The sequence below is a fragment of the Hemitrygon akajei genome, unplaced genomic scaffold, assembly GCF_048418815.1.
Source record: "Hemitrygon akajei unplaced genomic scaffold, sHemAka1.3 Scf000120, whole genome shotgun sequence".
Classification (NCBI taxonomy): Eukaryota; Metazoa; Chordata; class Chondrichthyes; order Myliobatiformes; family Dasyatidae; genus Hemitrygon; species Hemitrygon akajei.
The window spans coordinates 125,820-152,208 of record NW_027332006.1 but is presented as its reverse complement, the minus strand read 5'-3'; the positions used below and the strand labels follow the sequence as shown (position 1 = coordinate 152,208).

The 26,389-nt window shown below is 49.7% G+C and overlaps 1 protein-coding gene across 4 annotated transcripts in view; it reads right to left on the bottom strand.

Moving 5' to 3' along the window:
* Positions 1-19,600: 19,600 nt before the first annotated feature.
* Positions 19,601-26,389, bottom strand: part of LOC140723613 (NACHT, LRR and PYD domains-containing protein 12-like) — a 33,602-nt gene continuing 26,813 nt past the window's right edge. For 3 of the 4 annotated variants that reach the window (XM_073038190.1, XM_073038189.1, XM_073038188.1), the window contains exons 6-10: positions 23,490-25,245; positions 22,458-22,544; positions 22,124-22,294; positions 21,802-21,969; positions 19,601-21,637 (exon numbers count right to left, since the gene is read on the bottom strand). In XM_073038190.1, coding sequence (XP_072894291.1) covers positions 21,550-21,637; positions 21,802-21,969; positions 22,124-22,294; positions 22,458-22,544; positions 23,490-25,245 — 2,270 coding nt within the window. In that variant the 3' untranslated portion in view covers positions 19,601-21,549. Of the gene's footprint in view, positions 21,638-21,801; positions 21,970-22,123; positions 22,295-22,457; positions 22,545-23,489; positions 25,312-26,389 lie in introns of all 4 variants that reach the window. The other variant, XM_073038191.1, reaches the window with a different exon arrangement.

The window sequence follows — 26,389 nt, the reverse complement described above, 5'->3', positions numbered from 1 at the left end:
CCGGTCTTTACTGTCGAAGACACTGACAGTGTGCTGAGAGTTCGAGGGTGTCGGGGCAGAAGTGAGGGCGGTTGCTTTGACTAAGGAAAAGCTGCTTGAGAAAATAATCAGTCTGAAGGTAGATCGGTCACCTTGAAATGACGGGAAGACACCCCAGTGTTTTAAAAGTGGCGACTAACGGCATTGTGGGTGCTTTAGTCATCATCTTTCAAATATTAAGATACTCTGGCATGGTTGCAGAGGACTGAGAATACCAAATGACACTTCAGTCTTCAGGCAGGGAGGGAAGCTTCAGAAAGGAAATTATAGGGCAGTTTGCTCTATAATTAGACCGCAGTGGTTGGGAAGATGTTGGAGTGGATTGTTAAGGAAGCGGTTTCGGGATAATCGAAGACACGTGACAAAATAGGTTTTCTCAAGGGAACCTGGCAAACCCGTTGGAATTATTTGAGGAAATAACAAGCAGGATGGACAAATGAAAATCGGTGGATTTTGCGCACTTCGATTTTCAGAAGGTCTTTGACAAGATTCTGCACATGAATCTGCCCAGTGTATTACATGAAAGGCAGCCGCATACGTCGAGCATTGGCCGGCTGACAACAGTGAAAGTGTGGGAACAAAGCAAAGGGATGGTTTGCGGGTTGCCTACCGGTGACTAGGAGTGTTCCACAAGGGTGTGTTAGGACCGCTTTTTTAACGATGATGAAATTGATGGCCCTGTAGCGAAGACTGCGGACTATGCGTAGACAGGTGGAGGAGCAGCAAGTGTTGTTTTAAGGAGGGCGGGTGCAGGAGGACAGAGACTGATGCAGAGAATGGACAAAGTGGTGGTATGAATCGCTTCGCGCTCGAAAGTTACCAGTCATCTCAACTCCTACTTCAATGGTGTTGTAAAACTCCGATCGGGTGGAATACCCACCAGATGATGAATGTAAGAAAATACCGTGTTCGAATCCACAGACACGAGGTACAGTGGTGTTTCTCCTTGTGGTGAAACTCCGATCGGGTGGAAGACCCATCAGATGATGAATGGAAGAAGATACCGTGTTCGAATCCATAAACACGAGGTACGGTGGTGTTTCTCCTTGTGGTGAAACTCCGATCGGGTGGAAGACCCATCGGATGATGAATGTGAGAAAATACCGTGTTCGAATCCACAGACACGAGGTACAGTGGTGTTTCTCCTTGTGGTGAAACTCCGATCGGGTGGAAGACCCATCAGATGATGAATGGAAGAAGATACCGTGTTCGAATCCATAAACACGAGGTACTGTGGTGTTTCTCCTTGTGGTGAAACTCCGATCGGGTGGAAGACCCATCAGATGATGAATGGAAGAAGATACCGTGTTCGAATCCATAAACACGAGGTACAGTGGTGTTTCTCCTTGTGGTGAAACTCCGATCGGGTGGAAGACCCATCGGATGATGAATGTGAGAAAATACCGTGTTCGAATCCACAGACACGAGGTACAGTGGTGTTTCTCCTTGTGGTGAAACTCCGATCGGGTGGAAGACCCATCAGATGATGAATGGAAGAAGATACCGTGTTCGAATCCATAAACACGAGGTACGGTGGTGTTTCTCCTTGTGGTGAAACTCCGATCGGCTGGAAGTCCCATCGGATGATGAATGTGAGAAGATACCGTGTTCGAATCCACAGACACGAGGTACTGTGGTGTTTCTCCTTGTGGTGAAACTCGGATCGGGTGGAAGACCCATCAGATGATGAATGGAAGAAGATACCGTGTTCAAATCCACAGACACGAGGTACTGTGGTGTTTCTCCTTGTGGTGAAACTCGGATCGGGTGGAAGACCCATCAGATGATGAATGTGAGAAGATACCGTGTTCGAATCCACAGACACGAGGTACGGTGGTGTTTTTCCTTGTGGTGAACAGTAACTAGAGACACCTCAAATATCAATTATTATATTTAAAAAGACCTACATTATCAGCTGAGCGTTTTCTGCAATTTCAGTTTTAATTCGGATTTCCAGCATCATATTTCCTTCTTTTTTTCAAAAAACGATTACATTTCAAGTTAAAGTCCAGTTAGTTGCAGAGAGAGAGACGGAAAAAGATCAAAAGACGTCTTTTTTTCCCGGTGTCTTTGAAAGTTATTTAAAGTGCAACGTACAATTATGATCAGTGTAAATATATCCTCTGAAATGCTACAATGAGATGTACTTTGTTCAGTAGCGGACCGGACGTGCGGTCAGAGAGAAACAGACAACAGAGGGCAAAGTGAGGAAGCAAATTGTCACGGAGACTTGGGATGTGAACAGACATAATGACGGAGATATGAAAGAACAAAGAGGTAGCAGTCCGGAGATGGAAAGAGTGTTGAAAAAGAAAAGAAAACACTGTGTGAAGGTCCGATAATGATTCCTCATGCTGCAACACACCAATCTAAATTTGTATACCGGCGAGGGTGAAGACATAAGCAGGGAATTTTCCGGAGGATCGGGAGCGAAATCGGAAGTAAAACACCGTGAACGTCACTAAACAGGAAAATGAGAAACAGCGAGGAGGATGGGGGAAAAGGGAGCTGATCCACTCTGACTGGAACAGCCCGGAGTAAAACACCGTGAACATCACTAAATAGGAAAATGAGAAACAGCGAGGAGGATGGAGAAAAGGGAGCTGATCCACTCTGACTGGACCAGCACGGAGTAAAACACCGTGAACATCACTAAATAGGAAATGAGAAACAGCGAGGAGGATGGAGAAAAGGGAACTGATCCACTCTGACTGGACCAGCCCGGAGTAAAATACCGTGAACATCACTAAACAGGAAAATAAGAAACAGCGAGGAGGATGGAGAAAAGGGAGCTGATCCACTCTGACCGGACCAGCACGGAGTAAAACACCGTGAACATCACTAAATAGGAAAATGAGAAACAGCCAGGAGGATGGAGAAAAGGGAGCTGATCCACTCTGACTGGACCAGCCCAGAGTAAAACACCGTGAACATCACTAAATAGGAGAATGAGAAACAGCGAGGAGGATGGAGAAAAGGGAGCTGATCCACTCTGACTGGACCAGCCGGAGTAAAATACCGTGAACATCACTAAACAGGAAAATGAGAAACAGCGAGGAGGATGGAGAAAAGGGAGCTGATCCACTCTGACTGCACCAGCCCGGAGTAAAACACCGTGAACATCACTAAATAGGAAAATGAGAAACAGCGAGGAGAATGGAGAAAAGGGAGCTGATCCACTCTGACTGGACCATCCCGGAGTAAAATACCGTGAACATCACTAAACAGGAAAATGAGAAACAGCGAGGAGGATGGAGCAAAGGGAGCTGATCCACTCTGACTGGACCAGCGCGGAGTAAAACACCGTGATCATCACTAAATAGGAAAATGAGAAACAGCGAGGAGGATGGAGAAAAGGGAGCTGATCCACTCTGACTGGACCAGCCCGGAGTAAAACACCGGGAACATCACTAAATAGGAAAATGAGAAACAGCAAGGAGGATGGAGAAAAGGGAGCTGATCCACTCTGACTGGGCCAGCCCGGAGTAAAACACCGTGAACATCACTAAATAGGAAAATGATAAACAGCAAGGAGGATGGAGAAAAGGGAGCTGATCCACTCTGACTGGACCAGCCCGGAGTACAACACCGTGATCATCACTAAAAAGGAGAATGAGAAACAGCGAGGAGGATGGGGAAAAGGGAGCTGATCCACTCTGACTGGACCAGCCCGGAGTAAAACACCGTGATCATCACTAAAAAGGAGAATGAGAAACAGCGAGGAGGATGGGGAAAAGGGAGCTGATCCACTCTGAATGGACCAGCCCGGAGTAAAACTCCGTGATCATCACTAAATAGGAAAATGAGAAACAGCGAGGAGGATGGAGAAAAGGGAGCTGATCCACTCTGACTGGACCAGCCCGGAGTAAAACACCGTGATCATCACTAAATAGGAAAATGATAAACAGCGAGGAGGATGGAGAAAAGGGAGCTGATCTACTCTGACTGGACCAGCCCGGAGTAAAACACCGTGAACATCACTAAATAGGAGAATGAGAAACAGCGAGGAGGTTGGAGAAAAGGGTGCTGATCCACTCTGACTGGACCAGCCCGGAGTAAAACACCGTGAACATCACTAAATAGGAGAATGAGAAACAGCGAGGAAGATGGAGAAAAGGGAGCTGATCCACTCTGACTGGACCAGCCCGGAGTAAAACATCGGGAACATCACTAAATAGGAAAATGAGAAACAGCGAGGAGGATGGAGAAAAGGGAGCTGATCCACTCTGACTGGACCAGCCCGGAGTAAAAAACCGTGAACATCACTAAATAGGAAAATGAGAAACAGCGAGGAGGATGGAGAAAAGGGAGCTGATCCACTCTGACTGGACCAGCCCGGAGTAAAACACCGTGATCATCACTAAATAGGAAAATGAGAAACAGCGAGGAGGATGGAGAAAAGGGAGCTTATCCACTCTGACTGGACCAGCCCGGAGTAAAACACCGTGAACATAATCAGATAGAAGAATGAGACCGAACGGAGAGAATGAAAATAAAAATAAAGAAAGAACGATCGGGACACGAGTGCCCCGTCCCCGACAGTCCCCATGTTCTACAGAGCGTCCATCCGGGTGGACAGCTGAACTGATCCTTACATATTACATATCTGATGACGGGCACATTTCATCTCTGAGCGAATTACTTCTCAGAGGCGAGTGAAATATATCACCACTAAACGCATGCGCATGTCAGAGATCTCAGTTGTTAACCGTGATTCCACATATCGGCAAGTGGATAGCTTATGGAAGAAACATGGCGTTTGACTTAATTCTACTGCAGAAACCAACTTGTCGCTCTATGATTAACGAATGTAGATAACCGTTTCAGCGGGCATTTCTCCGCGTTCATCACTCGGCACGGAGTATTGTGATCGGTCTGGGACACCTCATTAAGAATGGTAGTGCTGGTATTGGGAACGGTCCAGAGGGGGCTCACTAGAATGATTCCGGGAATTCACGGCTGAGCGTATGAGGAGAGTTTGAAGTTTCTGAACCTGTACTCGCCTGAGTTCAGAACAAGGAGGGTGGATTTATGGAAATCTATCGAATACCCAAAGGACTCGATGGAGTAACTGTGGAAACAGGACCAGAGGGCACAGCGTCACTACAGAAGGACGACCATTTAGAGCAGAGATGAGAAGGAATTCGCTCAGCCAGGTGCTGTTGAACCTGTGTAATTCATTGTCATCGACGGCTGGAGACGCCAAAACACTGAGTATACTAAAGCGTGGATTGGTTGGTTCCTGGTTAGTCTGGATGCCACGTCACGGGGAGAAGGCGGGAAAATGGGGTTAAGAGTAGTTATAAATGAGCTATGATAGACTGGGAGAGAAGACGCGATCGGCCGAGTGGACTACTCCTGCTCCTGTATATAATGGTCTAATCACACTGGAAATAATGGGGGATCGAGCTAGAATATGAAGCTGGAGGTGATAAAAGATAGAAGGCGATAGATAAAGCTAATTAGGTGGGGGAGGGGCGGGATGAAAGAAAAAAATCGTGTCCCCATTATTCCCCACAGCAGCGCTGAGGTGTCAATAAAATCACAGAGTTCTGTTTATTGAACTGAAGTGTCTTTTTGAAGGTCCAAATTACGGCTTTGATGGCTCTAACATGTTAGCATACCATTCAGTTTGTGTTCGGGTCTGCTGACCTCTTCAGTCCTGGCGATGTCTCTCCAGGACGTCACAGACACGCGGTCAGTATGCCGAGTGGAGAGTTTGTGCCGATCCCATTCGGAACTAATTCACGTCCTTCTCCGTCTGCAGATCTGCTGCGTACAGACTCACAATCACAAATCTTTAAAACGCACCTTCTCAATTGTTTGGCAGCGGCTATCTGCTTATGTGTAGCAGTTGGGGGAAAATAGTTTAATTTTCTTCCACACCCTCCTGTAACAGCCAGAAAAGAAAAACATCTTTAGATAGGATATGCTAACATATATGGATTTTGATGATAGACTCACTTCGATACGGTGATTTCTAACGTATCCTGAGATTGGAATAACATAGGGATTCGTGTTTTAATTGGAGATCGTTTAATAACTTGTCTTATTAAAATAATAATTTTTCGCAAACGCACAACTGTGATTGAGTCATCCCGTGATTGTACACTTCGGCTCTTGATGGAAAATTCACAATTTAATATGCAGAATAAGGGTTGGGTATTTAGAACTAAATGTAATATTGTGCTCGGATATTCAGTCACAGTCCGTGGTCGATGATTATGGGGTATTATTATTGACGAGTTTAAATATGAATGTCACTGCCGTGCCCGAGTTGGGACAGGGAATGTAACGGCAGCGTTAGTTTCGTGAGGGAATTTCTGAATGAGCAATGAGATGATCTGTGCAGATATTCATGGACCTGATACAAACATTTCTAACACGATTGCCGATATTGAGCGAGAAGCCTTGTCCGTGTGGTCAGTGACCGGTCTGAATACACAGAGACAATACCAGAGCGTCAGTGATGCGCCACCAGCAGTCGTGATCGCTCTGTTTACTCCATGTTGAAGTGTAGGTCAGATCACTCGCGTTTCTCCTCTGATTCAGGGAATAAAGCGATAACCTGTTCAAGTTATACTTATAGCTCTGTCCTCAACACCCCGCAACAGTCTCCTAAAATCTCTCTGAACTCATTCAATCTTATGGATATCGTTCCTTCTGAAAGGTGACCAGATCTGCATACAATGCTCCTAATTCGGCCTCAGCGACGTCGTAAAACTTCAACATAACATCTCATCACCGATACCCAATACCTTAACATATGAAGGTCAATGTACAAAATACCCTCTTTACTTTGATGCCACTTTCGAGAGATTATGGATCTCTATTCCCAGATCCCCCTGTTCCACCGCACTCATCGCTGCCCCAACATTCAACGTGTGAATCCTCCTAACGCAACAGCTCGCAGTTCCCTGAATGAAATTACATCGACCACTTCTCAGCCCATTTTACCGGCTGCTCCAATGACTCCGAATGACTTTGACGGATTTGGGGAGGTCAGGTGAGTTTGGAACACACGCCAATGGCATTAGGTCTGCGCTAAGTCTGAAGGAACACGCAGTTCGAGTTTCAGTCTCTTGATCCTGATATGTAAAACACCAAAGTATGTGCGCTGTATTTTCCCCGCGTTTCTTTCACATTGGAATCCGGCGACGTGTCTGTCCCCGCCTTCCCCCTCGACCAAACTGAGGCTTTGTAAAAAACTACAGCAATTGCACCCCACATTGCGGACTGACATTCGCATTTCCACAAAACTAGCATCGACTTTTCAAGCTTCCGTTAACACTGAGATTGCAAGATGTTTCCGGAATCCTTGGTCTCGGTCAGCGATACCCGGGACACGATCTCCAGTCTCGAACTGCGAACTGGGGGAACTGGACCGCTGAACAGAAGAGGTTTCGGGAACACAGAATCTCACGCTGGAGCGGGGCAGTGCATCCGAGCCAGGTGGACGGTGGGACTTGCAGGACAGAACTGTGGGTCACCAGGGCGGCGCTGATCTACACTGACAAACGTAGGTCGTTCCACTCGGGAAGAGAGCGGAATATACACTGGTGAATGCAGAAAAAAACACGATTCAAAGGGTCGTCAGTTGAGCGGGAGTGAGGAATCATGCGCGATAGTAAAGCGAGTGCGGAATGAGACGAACACGTATTTACACGGGTCCCCTTTGGTGCAGAGTTTGCCTGCAATGAGTGGTGAATTAGTTGAGCCAGGCAGGGAAACATCATTACTTCATGACATCCTTCCAGCAATGAGAGCCAGGGGATGTTTCATCGCGTCCTTCAGTTGCTCCCTGAACTTGGTCTGGGTGACGGCGTAAAGAGCCGTGTTTGTGCAGCAGCTCAGAAGCTGCAGCATCGAGCCCAGTTCTCGCAGAGAATCAGGAGGAAGATTCGCCGCAGAGGAAGCAGACAGTCGGTTCCACAAAGAATAAACAGTGAACGGTCCCCACAGCAGGACGAAATTACCAGAGATGATCAGCAGTAAAACGAGGGATTTCCTGCGGCTCTCCATCTCCGGGTCCCTGGCACCCTGTCCCTTGTCAGCACACCGGAGTCTCCTGCGCCCTCTGCTGGTGACTAAAACATTCCGGACGGTCAATGCATTCGTCAGGAGAACCAATAGGAATGGGATTATAGGGGTGAGCAGGTAATGAAATAAGGCCATTGGTATTGCGACAGATAAAGGCACATAATATGCGGTTTCATCACAGATAAATGGTGCAATTATCGTGGTATAACGTCCTGAGAGTCGAAAATACAAGTAAGTGTTTCTTAAACAGCTGATCACAGTCACTGTCCCCAGAATCACAGCCGCAGTTTTCCCAGTGCAATATTTTGTTTTCAGCTTCTGGCAACAAATGGCCACAAACCGGTCAAAGGTGAAAGTGACGGTGAACCAGACCGAACAATCGGTGGTGGCGTAAAGCAGGACGGCATGGATTTTACACACTGGTGTACCCGCAGCCCAGAGGAAAAGTTTCATTGGCGCGTAAGTATTCGGAATCTTGCTGAATATCAGGTCCAGGACAACGACCATAAGATCCGCCGCTGCCATGGCAACCAGGTAATGAGTGACAACTCTGGAGAGACCGCACTTTCCTCTGGACAGTATTAAAATCGTCACCAGGTTCACTGCGAGGAGGAAAAAAATAATATTCAAGTGACACACATCAGGAAGCGTTTTCTGTTAAGAATTTGTCCGATTTGTGGTTAGTGTGTAGATTTGTGGCTGCCGCTTAGTCGACAGGGCAGTTGGCTGCGAGAATATTGCGGATTTGGATTACATTTCCAAATATTTGGATTTGGAAAATTAATTTGCATTGTAAACACAAGGTCTGGAAGCAACTTGATTCGGCAGCTGATGTTCTCGAGGGGAGATGAAGCGACAGAAAAGAAGCAACGTTTCCAGAGGCAAAATATCAAAGTCCCGGTCATGTCATGATGTGTGCAACGGCTGGACAGAGTATACCGGTTACATCACCGACCTGCGCAGTGCCAGGAGTCACAGGGAACAGCATCGCTGCAGAATTTGAAGCTTTCAAAATGTCTTATCCGCAGTGTGCGACAGCAGCAATGATTTCAAATGGGCGATAAACATTAGAAAACAGTTTAAAAGTGTTGCATAGTTGAGCTTTCGAGAGATACTTACCGGGAAGAGCAATGATAGCGAGGACGGGAAAAAAAATCATTTGAATTGTTATTAACGCATACGTAATTCGAAAATCTAAGGTTATCCATTCATAATTAGCAAAGACAAACTGAGCAGCCCAGAAGGCATTCTTCGGAATTTCTGTCACACTCCACGCTGCTGTTCCCGGACTCTGATCCATTACGGAACCAGCAAACCTTCCTTCTGCAGCGTGCTCTCTCTGTCCCGCTGTGTGGATCGGCGAATCACTGTGAGTGCCGGAGCGGCTGTTCAGTGAGAGCTCAGTGATTCAGGTGCTTATTAATAGGAGAGGGAAACTCCCTTGTGACGCTGAAACCCTCCGTGGAAATTACGATATCGGCATTTAATGAAATGACACATGCAGTTAACGCTTTTTGCGTAGCAGCTGAGCAGCAGGTGTGGGGAGGTGTTGTCAAATAATATCGACGTATGAAGTTCTATATGTTCATAATTTATTGATAAAATATTCAGTAGATTTCGCCAAAAAACTGAGTAAAATTCGATGTTAGAATAAAACGTGCAGATTCTATCATTAAGCTCTTTTAAAGAAAAGCGGTATATGTTTCAAAAGCTTACTTTTGAATATTGTGATTGAAAAGCAGGGTGGCATGAGTATTTGGCTTAAGGAGAGAGACAGTGACAGCGAGAGAGTGAGAGAAGCGAGAGAGACGGGAGAGGAGAGAGAGACTGACAGAGAGAGGGAGAGGAGAGAGGGGACTGAGAGAGAGACAGAGAGAGACTGAAGAAGGGAGAGAAGGAGAGAGGGGAGAGTGAGAGAGACAGAGAGAGACTGAAGGAGGGAGGGAGAGGAGAGGGGAGAGTGAGAGTGAGAGAGAGAGAGAGAGAGAGAGAGAGAGAGAGAGAGAGAGAGAGAGAGAGAGAGAGAGAGGGGGGAGGGGAGAGACTGAAAGAGAGACAGTCACTCAGAGAGAGACTGACAGAGGGAGGGAGAGAGGGGCGAGAGACAGAAAGAGACAGTCAGAGAGAGACAGAGAGAGACTGACAGAGGGAGAGAAGGAGAGAGGGGAGAGTGAGAGAGAGACTGTCAGAGAGAGACTGACAGAGAGAGGGAGGGGAGAGAGGAGAGAGTGAGAGAGAGACAGTCACAGAGAGAGACAGACAGATAGAAAGAGAGAGAGGAGATTATTATTCTCAGCCCTCGGTCTTTCTGTTCCTTTTCACGTGTTTCATGGCCAATTTTCACATCATCATAATACAGTAGAATTGTTCATGAAACATGTGGGGGAGAGTTTCTGAATTACAAAACCTTTGGCATTGGGACAGCTCCACTCTTTTGACCTCAGTAGTCCGTGTCCAGTGGTACGAACCGACCTCTTTCTTGGTTCCAGTGAAGAACCGTGAGTTCGTCTGTGCCTTGACAGGCCCTTCGCTCTCTCCGGAGCGTTGCAGTACCGAATGCAAACAGATATTCTCATGATCAAAATCACGTTTAATATCACCGTCATGTGCCGTGATATTTGTTAACTGAGCAGCAGCAGGTCAATGCAATACTTAACATAGAAAAAGTAGATAAATAAGTAAAGTAAATACATCGGATGTATAGTGAATTTTAAAAATCGTGCAAAACAGAAATAATATATGATAAAAATGTGAGATAGTAAGCGCGGGTTCAATGTCCATTTAGGAATCGGATGGCAAAGGGGAAGAACCTGTTCCTGAATCGCTGAGTGTGTGCCTTCAGGCTCCTGTACCTCCCCCTGATGGTAGCAATGAGAAAGGGGTATGCCCTGGGTGATCGGGGTCCTGAATAATGGACGCTGACACCGCTCCAAGATGACGTCCTGGGAACTTTACAGGCTAGTATCCAAGATGGAGCTGCCTAAATTTACCACCCTCTGCAGCTTCTTTCGGCCCTGTGCAGTAGCACCGCACCTACCCCCCCCCCCAACAACCCTACATACCAGACAGTGACCCAGCCTGTCAGAATGCTCTCCCATCTATAGAAGTTTTGGAGTTTATTTTGTTCACATACCAAATCTCTTCAAACTAAACAATGAAGTGTAGTCGCTGACTGGCCGTCTTTATAGCTGCATCGATGTGTTGGGACCAGGTTAGGTCATCAGATAAACAGACACCCAGGAACTTGAAACTGCTCCTCTCTCCACTTCTGATCCCTCTGTGTGGATCGGTATCTGATCCTTTGTCTTGCCGTTCCTGAAGTCCACAATCAGCTCTTTCGTCTCACTGACGTTGAGTGCCAGGTTGTTGCTGAGACACCACTCCACTAGTTGGTGTATCTCGTTCCTGTGCGCCCTCTCGTCTCCGTCTCATATTCGACCAACAATGGTTGTATCATCAGTAAATTTATAGATGGTATATGAGCCATGTCTAACCACACAGTCATGGGTGTACAGAGAGTAGAGCAGTGGGCTAAGCACACAGCCCTGAGGTGCACCAAAGTTGATCGTCAGCGTGGAGGAGATATTTTCACCAATCCGTACGGATTTTCGTCTTCCAATTAGGAAGTCGAGGACCCAATTGCAGACGGAGGTACAGAGGACCAGGTTCTGTAGCTTCTTAATCAGGATTGCGGAATGATGGTGTGAATTGTGAGCTACTGTCACCAAACTGCATCCTGCATAGGTATTTGTATTGTCCAGGTGGTCTAAAGCCGTATGAAGAGCCATTAAGATTGCTTCCGCAATTGACCTGTTGTGGCGATAGGCAAATTGCAGTGGGTCCAGATGCTTCCTGAGGCAGGAGTTTTCCCTGGGCATGACCAACCTCTCAAAGCATTCCATCACTCTCGATGTGAGTGCTACAGGGCGATAGTCATTAAGGCAGCTCACATTAATCTTCTTAGGCACTGGTATATTTGTGGCTTTATTTGAAGCAGTGGGAAATTCCGCCCGTAGCAGTGAGAGGTTGAAAATGTCCTTGAAAAGTCCCACCAGTTGGTTGACACAGATTTTCACAACCTTACAAGGAATTCCATCGAACCTATCGCCTTGCGAGGTTTCACTGTCTTTAAAGACAACCGAACATCGGCCTCTGAGACGAAGATCACAGCGTCACCGCGTGCAGCGGGGATCTTCACAGCTGTAGTTATATTCTCCCGTTCAAAGCGCGCAGAGAAGGCGTTGGGTATATCTGGTAGTGAAGCATCGTTGCCATTCGTGCCATTGGGTTTCGCTTTGTAGGAAGTAATGTCTTGCAAACCCTGCCAGAGTTGTTGTACATCCGATGTCGCCCCCAACCACGTTGGATATTGTCACTTCGCCCTTGAAATAACCGTCTGCAAATCATACCTGGTTTTCTGGTACAGCCGTTGATCGCCAAATTTAGATGCCACTGATCTAGACTTCAGCAGACGGCGTACCCTCTGTTTCATCCACGGCCTTTGGTTTGCGATTGTACAGTAATTTTTGTAGGCACATACTCATCCACACAGATCTTAATGAAGTCCATAACAACTACACTATACTCATCCAGATTCGAAGATGAATCACTGAATACAGTCCAGTCCACCGATTCAAAGCAGTCCTGTAGGCGTCCTGCGCTTTCCTGGTCCAAGCCTTCTTGGTCCTCACTGATGTTGCTGCAGTCGTCAGTTTCGCTCTCTCGCTCTCACTCACTCACTTGATTTCTCTGTGTCTTTATCTCTCTATCACTCACTCTCTCGGGTTTACTCATTGCTCTCTCGGACTTACTCTCTCACTCTCTCCCTCGGGTTTGATTTCTGGGGTTTTTTTCCGTCTCTCTCCCGTATTTGTCTGCCTGTTTCTCTTTTTTTCTCACTGACTCTAAATTCTTCTCTATATCAATCTTTCTCTGTGACACGGACGTGGCAGGGAAACGAACCCAAGTGCAGGACTCCGACGCGGAGGCAGGATCAGGAGGAAGAATCTCCGTAGCTAGTGTAGAATCGGGACCAGCCTGAGGCAGGACCTGGGAGACTTGGTTTACGGAGAGATACGGGGTTGAAGACTGGGAGCAAGGTTCCTCTCTCTCTGAGAGTCGACCAACAATCTGGCAAGGGATGACTGGAGCTGTCGGAGTCTTATCCTCTGGTGAGTAATGGAAACCCGGTGCTGGTGATTGAGAACAATTGGAAAAGATTGGGAATCAAGTGTGGGGATTAAGGACCAATTAGGCAGGAAAGGGAAAATGTGGGAAAAGCAAGCCAGGACCATGACATTCTCACTCCTCTGGCACTTCGTCCCGTGGGGGGGGGGGGGGGGGTCTGGGGTTTGGGATTGAGAGAAAGGGACTGTGGCATCAGAGAGAGAGAGGCAGAGAGGGAGAGGGAGAGAGGGAGAGAGCGAGAGAGCGAGAGAGAGAGAGAGAGAGAGAGAGAGAGAGAGAGAGAGAGAGAGAGAGAGAGAGAGAGAGAGAGAGAGAGAGCACCATTGCAGAGTATTCCAAAAAATGAAAATACAAAACGTACTTCACCCCAGACTACCCTAAAGTGTACCCCTGCCTAATAGGGGTAAAAAATACTGACAGTGTTGCTCGCTGCACTGTTTGCAACAGTGACTTTTCTATTGCCCATGATGGGTTAAATCACTGTTGAGGTGAGTTTAACGGGTGTCATTCGTTCATTAGCAGATCTAACGTTATTTAAACTAGCTGGCTGGCTGCTAAGGAGCTGCTCTATTGCAGACATCCCACATCTCCCGGGAGTCCCGGGAGTCTCCCGCAAATTGATGGTTTTACCTCCCAGAAATGAGTTTATGCAGGGTGGGATTAATTGAATTCAGCGTGTCCTTCATTCCTTCTCTGCTGTTCATTTTATCCAAGGCGTCGCTTCCTCCTTGGTCCCGTTTCAACCCGCCCGAACGGGGTCTCCTTCCGTCACCACATCTCTCCCTCCTTGGTCCCGTTTCAACCCGGCCGAGCGGGGTCTCCTTCCGTCACCACATCTCTCCCTCCTTGGTCCCGTTTCAACCCGCCCGAACGGGGTCTCCTTCAGTCACCACATCTCTCCCTCCTTGGTCCCGTTTCAACCCGCCCGAACGGGGTCTCCTTCAGTCACCACATCTCTCCCTCCTTGGTCCCGTTTCAACCCGCCCGAACGGGGTCTCCTTCCGTCACCACATCTCTCCCTCCTTGGTCCCGTTTCAACCCGGCCGAGCGGGGTCTCCTTCCGTCACCACATCTCTCCCTCCTTGGTCCCGTTTCAACCCGGCCGAACGGGGTCTCCTTCAGTCACCACATCTCTCCCTCCTTGGTCCCGTTTCAACCCGGCCGAACGGGGTCTCCTTCAGTCACCACATCTCTCCCTCCTTGGTCCCGTTTCAACCCGGCCGAACGGGGTCTCCTTCAGTCACCACATCTCTCCCTCCTTGGTCCCGTTTCAACCCGGCCGAACGGGGTCTCCTTCAGTCACCACATCTCTCCCTCCTTGGTCCCGTTTCAACCCGGCCGAACGGGATCTCCTTCAGTCACCACATCTCTCCCTCCTTGGTCCCGTTTCAACCCGCCCGAACGGGGTCTCCTTCAGTCACCACATCTCTCCCTCCTTGGTCCCGTTTCAACCCGGCCGAACGGGGTCTCCTTCAGTCACCACATCTCTCCCTCCTTGGTCCCGTTTCAACCCGGCCGAACGGGGTCTCCTTCAGTCACCACATCTCTCCCTCCTTGGTCCCGTTTCAACCCGGCCGAACGGGGTCTCCTTCAGTCACCACATCTCTCCCTCCTTGGTCCCGTTTCAACCCGGCCGAACGGGGTCTCCTTCAGTCACCACATCTCTCCCTCCTTGGTCCCGTTTCAACCCGCCCGAACGGGGTCTCCTTCAGTCACCACATCTCTCCCTCCTTGGTCCCGTTTCAACCCGCCCGAACGGGGTCTCCTTCAGTCACCACATCTCTCCCTCCTTGGTCCCGTTTCAACCCGCCCGAACGGGGTCTCCTTCAGTCACCACATCTCTCCCTCCTTGGTCCCGTTTCAACCCGGCCGAACGGGGTCTCCTTCAGTCAATAAATCTCTCCCTTTTTATCAGCACAATTAACGATGCTGACGGCCGTTTTCAATCGGCGTCTCTTCCCCTCCCTTCCCGGCGCTCACTTTAAAAAAGATGTCACAACCCGAAACTGCCCCGTCAGGAAGTTTGAGCGAAGCAGTGGCCATTTTCTGTCAGAGCAATAGATCATTTTATATCGACCCATTACCCCCTCTCTCTTCTCAACATGCCACTGACTCCATTTCGGCCATTTTACCCGGTGCGTCTCTCCCTCCCTGTTGTCTGTCCATCACTCTGTGCCTGTCGGCCATTGTAACAAAGGAATCAGGGACTATTTCAGGTCGGGCCGCCTCTCCCTCTGAATTGTCACCTCCTGGCGTCCATTTTCTCTCAGTGTATCCCTCCCTTCCTCCCTGGAAACCATTTTCAAAGCGTGCGTCACCCCCTCCCTATTGACAATGTTATATTGGCTTGTCAATCTATCCCTGGTATTAATTATATATTCTGGTTTTAATCCAGAATCCTATTTTTAATCAGCACATAATTCCGCCCCACCCCGTGATAATTTTCAGTCAGTGCACAATCCCCATGCCGTCGGTCATTTTAACTCTGCCTGTCACTCCCACTCTCTTGTCAGTGTATCACTCCCTCGCTGCCGGCCATGAGAAACAAGGTGACCACGGCCATCTTAATTCCGCCCGTCGCCACCTCCCTGGCGCCCATTGTCACTCAGCCCATCACTTTCTCCCCGGAGACCATTTTCAGTCAACCTTTCACTCCCTCCCTAGTGACCATTCTAAATCCTTCTGTCGTTCCCTCCCTATTCACCATTTTCAATCAGGAGCCCATCGCAGGACAGACACTCTCGACCACCCTCCACTCGATTGCGCAGACTGTTTATCACAAATAATAAATATATCGCAAACAATAGAGACCGATCCGACATCCTCATCTCCGGATCCTGTGCGTCATCACTCTAAGTGTCGTGGAGAGAGGAGGATACAGACACCAGGAAACGTGTGCGGTAATATTCCCGGTGTCGATACAGAGACCCGACACCGTGATCGGTAAAACTCTCTGTGTGGAGACAGAGATCGCGAACCGTACCTGGCAAAAATCCCTGTTTGGGACATGGAGACCGGAAACCGTGTCCTGTATAACTTCCGGTCTGTTATGTGGACACAGGGAACCGGGCGCAATGAATCTCCCGGCGTGGCGATACGGAAACGGTAAACCTCTCTCACACGCACCCCACCCCCGCCATCTTCAGGAAGGCGTGCCGTAGGTCCTTCCGTCCGATCGTATCCACCGTCTCCGCCAGGAGATGAGCATCGTCAGTGTTACAAAGCCGTCAACATCCACACCACCCTCGACTGTCCTTGTAACTGATAAACCATCGGCGTTCTCGTCAAATTCCATAAACCCCGCTCCGAGTTCTGTCAAGTACAGAATTCAGGCGTCCCGCTAACTAACAGGATCACATTCCCGTTGGAAATAAACTGAATGGAGTCCTATTGGGAGGCCGATGGTGGGAGTGAATGGGAAGGGCCAGATCCCACTGGGATACTCCGGACGACAGGAGTGAATGGGAAGCGATGCAGACGGTGCCGGTAAATGGGAAGGGACGGGGCCCAGTGGCAGTGAAGAGGAAGGGGTTGGGCCCAATGGAAGTTTGGACAATACAAGCGAATGGGTAGGGGTGCGTCTCGTTAGGAATGCGGATGGGTGGAGTGAATGGGAAGGGGTTGTGTCATTGGGAGTGCGGATGGTGGGAATGAATGGGAAAGATTGGCATTTAATTGGGATCGCGGTCCGTGTGAGTGGACGGGAAGGGACGGCGTCCTGTGAGAAATGCGGACCGTGGGAGAGGACGGGAAGGGGTGGAGTCCCGCTTTGAAAAATTATCCCCAAATTCGATTTCATCCTGGGCTACTTCTCGAACCTACAATTCAAATGTCATTGTTAACTGCTATGGTTATGATTCCCGTCTGTACTCCGCTGCCTGTTTGTGCCCGCTCCCACCCTCTCCTGGTCTGTGCAAACTGCATCTCTCCCCGTCTCTGTGACCACTTCGACATATATTCATTGTGTGTGTGTGTGTGTGTGTGTGTGTGTGTGTGTGTGTGTGTGTGTGTGTGTGTGTGTGTGTGTGTGTGTGTGTGTGTGGTTGCCGGTTCCAAGGTGAACACAGAGTGAGTCTCCACTCAGTTGATACACTATAGAGACGTTTTTTTTCCCCGTGTCTGACCCCGGGAGTGCGTGAGAGGACAGTGTGGAGGGAGATTCACTCTGTGTCTGACCCCGGGAGTGCGTGAGAGGACAGTGTGGAGGGAGATTCACTCTGTGTCTGACCCCCGGAGTGTGTGAGAGGACGTTGTGGAGGGAGCTCCACTCTGTGTCTGATCCCGGGAGAGTGTGAGAGGACAGTGCGGAGGGAGATTCACTCTGTGTCTGACCCCGGGAGTGCGTGAGAGGACAGTGTGGAGGGAGATTCACTCTGTGTCTGACACCCGGAGTGTGTGAGAGGACGTTGTGGAGAGAGCTCCACTCTGTGTCTGATCCCGGGAGAGTGTGATGGGACGGTGTGGAGGGAGATTCACTCTGTGTCTGACCCCGGGAGTGTGTGAGAGGACAGTGTGGAGGGAGATTCACTCTGTGTCTGACACCCGGAGTGTGTGAGAGGACGTTGTGGAGAGAGCTCCACTCTGTGTCTGATCCCGGGAGAGTGTGATGGGACGGTGTGGAGGGAGCTCCACTCTGTGTCTGACCCCGGGAGAGTGTGATGGGACGGTGTGGAGGGAGCTCCACTCTGTGTCTGACCCCGGGAGAGTGTGATGGGACGGTGTGGAGGGAGCTCCACTCTGTGTTTGACCCCGGGAGTGTGTGATGGGACGGTGTGGAGGGAGTTTCACTCTGTGTCTGACCCCGGGAGTGTGTGAACGGACGATGCGGAGGGATATTCACTCTGTGCCTGACCCCGGGAGTGTGTGATGGGACGGTGTGGAGGGAGCTCCGCTCTGTGTCTGACCCCGGGAGTGTGTGAACTGACGATGCGGAGGGAGATTCACTCTGTGCCTGACCCCGGGAGTGTGTGATGGGACGGTGTGGAGGGAGCTCCACTCTGTGTCTGACCCCGGGAGTGTGTGAACTGACGATGCGGAGGGAGATTCACTCTGTGCCTGACCCCGGGAGTGTGTGATGGGACGGTGTGGAGTGAGCTCCACTCTGTGTCTGACCCCGGGAGAGTGTGATGGGACGGTGTGGAGGGAGCTCCACTCTGTGTCTGACCCCGGGAGAGTGTGATGGGATGGTGTGGAGGGAGCTCCACTCTGTGTCTGACCCCGGGAGAGTGTGATGGGACGGTGTGGAGGGAGATTCACTCTGTGTCTGACACCCGGAGTGTGTGAGAGGACGTTGTGGAGAGAGCTCCACTCTGTGTCTGATCCCGGGAGAGTGTGATGGGACGGTGTGGAGGGAGCTCCACTCTGTGTCTGACCCCGGGAGAGTGTGATGGGACGGTGTGGAGGGAGCTCCACTCTGTGTTTGACCCCGGGAGTGTGTGATGGGACGGTGTGGAGGGAGTTTCACTCTGTGCCTGACCCCGGGAGTGTGTGATGGGACGGTGTGGAGGGAGCTCCACTCTGTGTCTGACCCCGGGAGAGTGTGATGGGACGGTGTGGAGGGAGCTCCACTCTGTGTCTGACCCCGGGAGAGTGTGATGGGACGGTGTGGAGGGAGCTCCACTCTGTGTCTGACCCCGGGAGAGTGTGATGGGACGGTGTGGAGGGAGCTCCACTCTGTGTCTGACCCCGGGAGAGTGTGATGGGACGGTGTGGAGGGAGCTCCACTCTGTGTTTGACCCCGGGAGTGTGTGATGGGACGGTGTGGAGGGAGATTCACTCTGTGTCTGACCCCGGGAGAGAGTGATGGGACGGTGTGGAGGGAGCTCCACTCTGTGTCTGACCCCGGGAGTGTGTGAACGGACGATGCGGAGGGTGATTCACTCTGTGCCTGACCCCGGGAGTGTGTGATGGGACGGTGTGGAGGGAGCTTCACCCTGTGTCTGACCCCGGGAGTGTCTGATGGGACGGTGCGGAGGGAGATTCACTCTGTGTCTTACCCCGGGATTGTGTGATTGGATGCTGTGGGGGTCTGCACCCCGTGCTAACGCCGGTTTTCCATCCACCATCCCTCACATACTAGGAACCTCAGTGGACTTACGTCTGATATTTTAGTCGATGTAACTGTCTGCGGGGGGTGAGAGGGGGACAGTTATCCAGGAAGGGGGCTGGGTGGAGATGAGATCCTGGGCACCCAGACTCTGCCAGTCCGACCTCCCTCAGCCTGGAGCTGAGACGCTACTGTGTCAGTGTGAGGAGCTCCGACCCACTGTTGCAGTGCACAGGGTGCGGGGGGCAGCAGAAACCTCAAATAAAACTTGAGTCCGGCGCCAGGACAGGAAGTTACAGCGGTTTATTGATTTCATCATTACAGTTGTAAATTAAGCAATGTTGGCCATTTGAATTCTGTCCATCACTCTCTCCCTGTCGGCCATTGTAGCAAAGGAATCTAGGACTAGGAGTCAGGGACTATTACAGGTCGGGCCGCCACTCTCTCTGACCTGTCACCTTCTGGCGTCCATTTTCTCTCAGTGCAGCCCTCCCCTCCTCCCTGGTGACCATTTTCAATGTGCGCGTCAATCTCCCCCGGTGATAGTTTTATATTCTGGCGTTAATCCAGAAACCTATTTTTAATCAGCACATAACTCCCGGTGCCTCCTCCCGGTATCACCCCCGGCGATAATTTTCAGTCAGTGCACAATCCCCACCCTGTCGGTCATTTTAACTCCGCCTGTCACTCCCACTCTCTTGTCAGTGTATCACTCCCTCCCTGCCGGCCATGAGAAACAAGGTGACCGCGGCCATCGTAATTCCGCCCATCGCCCCCTCCCTGGCGCCCATTGTCACTCAGCCCATCACTTTATCCCCGGAGACCATTTTCAGTCAACCTTTCCCTCCCACCCTAGTGACCATTCTAAATCCTTCTGTCGCTCCCTCCCTATTCACCATTTTCAATCAGGAGCCCCTCGCAGGACAGACACTCTCGACCACCCTCCACTCGATTGCGCAGACTGTTTATTACAAATAATAAATTTATCACAAACAATTGAGACCGATCCGACATCCTCATTTCCGGATCCTGTGCGTCATCACTCCGAGTGTCGTGGTGAGAGGAGGATACAGACACCAGGAAACGTGTGCGGTAATATTCCCGGTGTCGATACAGAGACCCGACACCGTGCGCGGTAAAACTCTCGGTGTGGAGACAGAGATCGGGAACCGTGCCTGGCAAAATTCCCAGCCACGATATGAAGAGCGGGAACCGTGCCAAGTATAACTTCCTGTGTGCTATGTGGACACCGGGAACCGGGCGCGATGAATCACCCGGCGTGTGGACACGGAAACCATAAACCTCTCTCACATGCACCCCCAACCCCCGCCATCTTCAGGAAGACGTGCCGAAGGTCCTTCCGTCCGATCCTATCCGCCGTCTCCGCCAGGAGATGAGCATCGTCAGTGTAACAAAGCCGTCAACATCCACACCACCCTCGACTTTTCGTGTAACTAATAAACGTCAAATTTTGTAAACTCCGCTCCCAGTTCGGTCAAATACTGAATTCAGGCGTCCTCGCCAATTTCCATAATCCCATTCCCGTTGGAAATAAACTGAATGGAGTCCCACTGGGAGGCAGATAGTGGGAGTGATTGGGAAGGGCCAGATCCCACTGGGAGATCGGACGACAGGACTGAATTGGAGTGGTGCAGACGGAGGGAGTAAATTGGAAGGCGCGAGGCTCACTGGCAGTCAAACAGTGGGACTGAATGAGATGGGGCGGGGCCCAATGGAAGTATGGATGATGCAAGCGAATGAGTAGGGATGCGTCCCATTAGGAATGCGGATGAGTGGAGTGAATGGGAAGGGGTGGTCTCATTGGCAGTGCCGATAGTGGGAATGAATGGGAAAGAATGGCATTTGTTTGGGATCACGGTCCGTGTGAGTAGAAGGGAACGGACGGCGTCCTGCGAGGACTGCAGACCATGGGAGATGACGGGAAGGGGTGGAATCCCGTTCTCCAGAATTATCCTCAACTTTGATTTCATCCTGGGCTATTTCTCGAGCCTAGAAGTCAAATTTGATTGTTAACTGCTATGGTTATGATTCCCATTTGTATACCCCTGCTCGTTTCTGCCCACTCCCATCCTCTCCCGTGTCTGTCCCCAGGAGTATGTGATGGGACAGTGTGGAGGGTGCTTCACACAGTGTCTGACCCCGGGAGTGTGTGATGGGATGGTGTGGAAGGAGCTTCACCCTGTGTCTGACCCTGTGATGTTAACACATTCTGATGTTCACAGATGCACGGTCAATCCAGGTCTGGGTTCCTGCAGAGATCTCAGTTCATTCCTCCCTGTCTCTCTAAACTGATTCCCCAGCAGCCTGAAACAGATGGAGGAATAAAGATGAAATTAACAGTTTTCACAACAGTGTCAGTAACAGGGGACCGGGGTTATTGTTTCAATAGCACTCACAGACAAATATCACCAGGAAACCCACGGATCCGCTGACATTTTATCAGATTGAACGTTAACACAAACACTCACTCTATCCGCTGCAGACTCGGGAGGGCCAGAATGAGGCGGCGGAGGGCGGGGACCCATCGGTCTGTGAGCGAGTTCCATCCCAGGCTCAACTCCCTCAGTGATGGGTTTGTCCTGAGAGCAGAGATGAGATCCTTGGCACCAGAATCTGTGAGACCGACATCCCTCAGCCTGGAGATGAGAGAGAGTGAGGGTGAAGGACACAGAGAGACAGGAGACGGTACAAATCCCCAGTGTTTATCAGTAACACAATTATTGATCACATTAATGTTCAGTGTAGACACCCAGTGACTGTAAACACAATCTCCCACAGTCTGGTACTTACCACAGTTTCTGTATTTTACACTCTGGGTCCCTCAGAGCCGCAGATACAAGTTTCACTCCTGAATCTCCCAGTTTATTAGCACTCAGGTCCAACTCCATCAATGATGGGTTTGTACTGAGGGCGGAGGCGAGATCCTCGGCACCAGAATCTGTGAGACCGACACCCCACAACCTGGAGATGAGAGAGAGAGAGAGAGTGAGGGTGAAGGACACAGAGAGACAGGAGACGGTAAAAATCCCCAGTGTTTATCAGTAACACAATTACTGATCACATTAATGTTCTGTGTCAGACACCCAGTGACTGTAAAAACAATCTCCCTCAGTTTGGTACTTACCCCAGTTTCTGTATTTTACACTCGGGGTTCCTCAGAGCCGCAGACACCAGTTTCACTTCTGAATCTCCCAGTTCATTCCAACCAAGGCTAAACAAAAATAAACAAGTTGATGAACAAAGTAATTCAAACCGTGGGTCTGGGGGAATTTCTCTCACTCGGATATTTCAGGAAACATTAAACCCTTCAGTAAATCACTGATCGGAGTTCCCATCACTGTCAATGTCCCTCACTGACCAGCTCCACGGTATTCACCGAATGTCAGTAATTTAGTCAGTCGGTGTGACCCTGTAAACTCAACATATTCTGTCCAATTTCCCATGGTTAGAAAACTGTTCCTGATGTGTTAGGGTTGAAGTGTGGGAGGACGTGCCACAGTGAGGAAGATTTGTGAATGAGGATATGTCGATGAGAGATAATAGAAGAGACTCCATCTAAGGAAAAGAGCTAGGAAGACAGAATCAGCAGGACGAAGGGGGATGAGGATGAGAGGTCCCACAGGAGGATGCTGATGGGAAAAGATAATCCCACAAGATGAGACGATGCAGAAATAGATTGCACGGGAGGGTTGAGTCTGAACTGAGGCCCACAATCGGGAGAGGAGATGCACGCATTGGGGACTGGGTATCTGGTAGTGAGCACAGTCACACAGGATGGTGATAGACACGGGGAAGGGCAGGGGAGGACAATCTCACAATGGTATTTCTTTCCTTCTCACTGAGACGGTCTGCTGACGGTCTCTTGTCCCTCACCGGGAAGGGGGTGTGAATCTCTGACCCACCTGCTGCAGTCAGTGTCGGTCTGGGTGTCAGTAACAGTGAGAAGGAACATTGTCAATGGACGTGCCACAGGCAGCGGGAAACACAGGCAGCCATTCCTGTGAGTTAAAACCATTAAACCAATGGCCACTTCTCACTAAGCATTTGTCACAATTCTTCACAATCTGATTTATTACAGTTTTATCCCAGTTCCTTTACATTGAAGCAACACAATGGAACAGTTTCACAATTCAGAGTGAAAAATAAATCAAGTTACCTCAACTCCTGGCACTTGTGCAGCCCGGGTCCCAGCCGCTGGATTCCTTCACACTGAATGTGGCAGTTCTCCAGGTCGAGGTGTTTTATTGTATCACAGAGTCTGATGACATGACACAGGACCGCGCAGTCAATCGGGGTCAGTGTCATTCCACTGAATGGAAGTGTTTTCACAGATCCCAGTGCGTCCTGAGCCAGTCCACGATTCTGTGACTCAAACAGGTAGTGCAATGTGTTCAGGAAGCTCCTTTTACCAGCTTTACTCCATGTGTTTCCAATCTGACGTTTAACCTCCTCCTTCACCCAGTCAATCACCCGGCAGGTTGTTTGATGAGGAAATGGACCCAGAAACTCCTCCAGGCCCCGAGCTGTCATTGGGGAGGAGAGACCAGCAACAAAACGGAGGAATACCTCAAATCGCCCATCTGTCGTGTTGTGGGCTTCAGTGAGGAATTTCCGGATATCCCCGGGATGTGGATTCAGGAATTGTGCGACTGCAGCTACAAACTCTTGAATGGTGAGGTGTGGGAATGTGTACACCACACTCTGGGCAGAATCCTCTCTCTCCAAAAGCTCCATCAGGAACCCGGACAGGAACTGGGAAGGCTGCAGATTGTACTTGATCAAATCTACATCTGTAAACACAATTTTCCTCCCGGACACTCCTCTGAAGGCCATCTGACCAACCCTGAGTAACACATCACGGGGGTTCTCAATCTCACGGCCGTGGTTTTTCAGGATGTTGTAAATATAGTAGGAGTACAGTTGGGTGATGGTCTTGGGTACTCGCTGTGGGTCCACGACTCTTTGTGTGAAGAAGGGGCCCAGTGTCAGAGCGAGGATCCAGCAGTAGGAGGGGTTGTAGCTCATCGTGTACAGGATCTCGTTCTCCTTCACGTGTTTGAAAACAGCTGCCGCCACCATTTTATCTTCAAAATGCCTGATGAAATATTCCTTCCGTTCCTCACCAGAAAATCCCAGGATTTCAGCCCAGGTACTGATCTCCGCCTTTTCCAATAAATGTAACGCAGTGGGACGGGTCGTCACCAGCACTGAACACCCTGGGAGCAGCTTGTGCTGGATTAAACTGTACACAATGTCAGACACCTTGCACTTGAATTCAGGGTCTGTGCATGTGGACTGAGGTTCTGTGCCTCTCCGGCTGTCAGCAAAATTGATTTTTTCATTGAATTCATCCAAACCATCAAATATAAACAGCAATCCCTCTGGATTCTTCCAGACCTCTCTCAGAATATTCCCAAAGTAAGGATACTGATCCAGAATCAGTTCCTTTATGTTTACTCTGCAGTTAATGGAGTTTAACTCCCGGAATTTGAAACTGAAGACAAATTGGAATTGTTGGTATATTTTCCCTGAGGCCCAGTCATAAACAATCTTTTGTACCATTGTTGTTTTCCCGATGCCCGGGACGCCGGCCACCGCTGCGGACATCTCAGATTTTTTTTCCATGTTAGGTCTTTTAAATTGTTTAAGAAAACTCCTCTTGAATAACTGATCTATCCGGATTTTTTGCAGCTTTCCACGGAGATGTTTCTCTCTCCACTCCTCGTGCTCTCTGCCTCTTGCCAGCAGCTCATGTTCCACCAGTCTCCGATCTCGAACAGTAGAAATGACCGTGAGCTCAACGTATCGATCAACCAGCTGGAAAACCTTCACCTTCTCCCTCATCAGGATCGTGTTCACTCTCAGTGTTTCAGTTTTTGTCCGCAGAGTCTCCATGTGTTTCCTTCGAACATCTTATGACGGACAGAAATAGGGTGTCAATGCCTGATCTGATGAACATGGAGCTCACGACATATTTTCTTTAATAAAAAAAATACTCGTTAAAGACACCGTTTGGGTGAAATCGGGAGATCAGAGATTAGAGTGTCTGAAAATGAACGACGGCCCAGAAACATTTCTGATCTGATTCAGATTCGCTGTTAAAGGCCCCACTCTCCCCTCTGTTGGTAGTTTGCAGATGCCCCGGTGTTCCAGCGAGCACCAAGTGCACACGTGATTCTGGAGAGGAGAGTGTTGTGTGGAGCGGGTGGTTTCACTGCTTTCACTGCTCAGCTTCTGCTCAACTGTGCAACCCTGCAGAGGGTAACTGTGGGGTAGGGGGGCATTTACTTGCTCTACTGACTTTTACTTCTCTCACAATGGACCCCATGTTCTTGACACTCCTTTAGGATTAAGCTGTCAGTACTGAGCCACAGAAAAGGAACATAATTTCAGTTTCCTTTTCCAGGCTGAGCCAGTCACGATGTAACACACCCCGCGCTGGTCTACAGTCTCTAATTCTCCGAGGAGCCGGTACATGAACCCAGGCAATTCCCCGATGATGTGCGGAAGAGCAGGAAACTGAAGAGGATGGCAGCGGGAATAGGGAACTCTAAAGTCAGGAGGACAGGTAGGCGATTCTGTGCACACCGATGGTACTTTGCCTCTCAGGTGCCATTGTCCGAAATGTTTCTGGACGCGTCCACAATATCCTGAGAAGGGAGGTTGAGCAGCCAGAAGTCGTGACAAACATTGTTAACAACGACATAGGAAAAGCAAAGGGAGGAGGTCTGGAAAACCGAACACAGGGGGTTAGGAAAAAAGCTGAGGAGCAGGACCTCAAAAGTAGTGATCTCAGGATTGCTGCCTGTGCCACCCGACAGTGGCAATAGGAATAGAATGAGGTGGCAGAGAAATGTGTGGCAGAGCATTTGGAGCAGGGGGCAGGGATTCATATTTCTGGATAATTGGGACCACTTCAAGGGGTAGGTAGGACCTGTACAAAAGGCACGGGTTACACGTGAATCCGATGAGGACCAATATTCTTGCGGACAGATTTACTGGAGCTGTTGGGAGTGTTTTGGCCGGGGGACTGGAACTAGGACGATGAGGACCAAT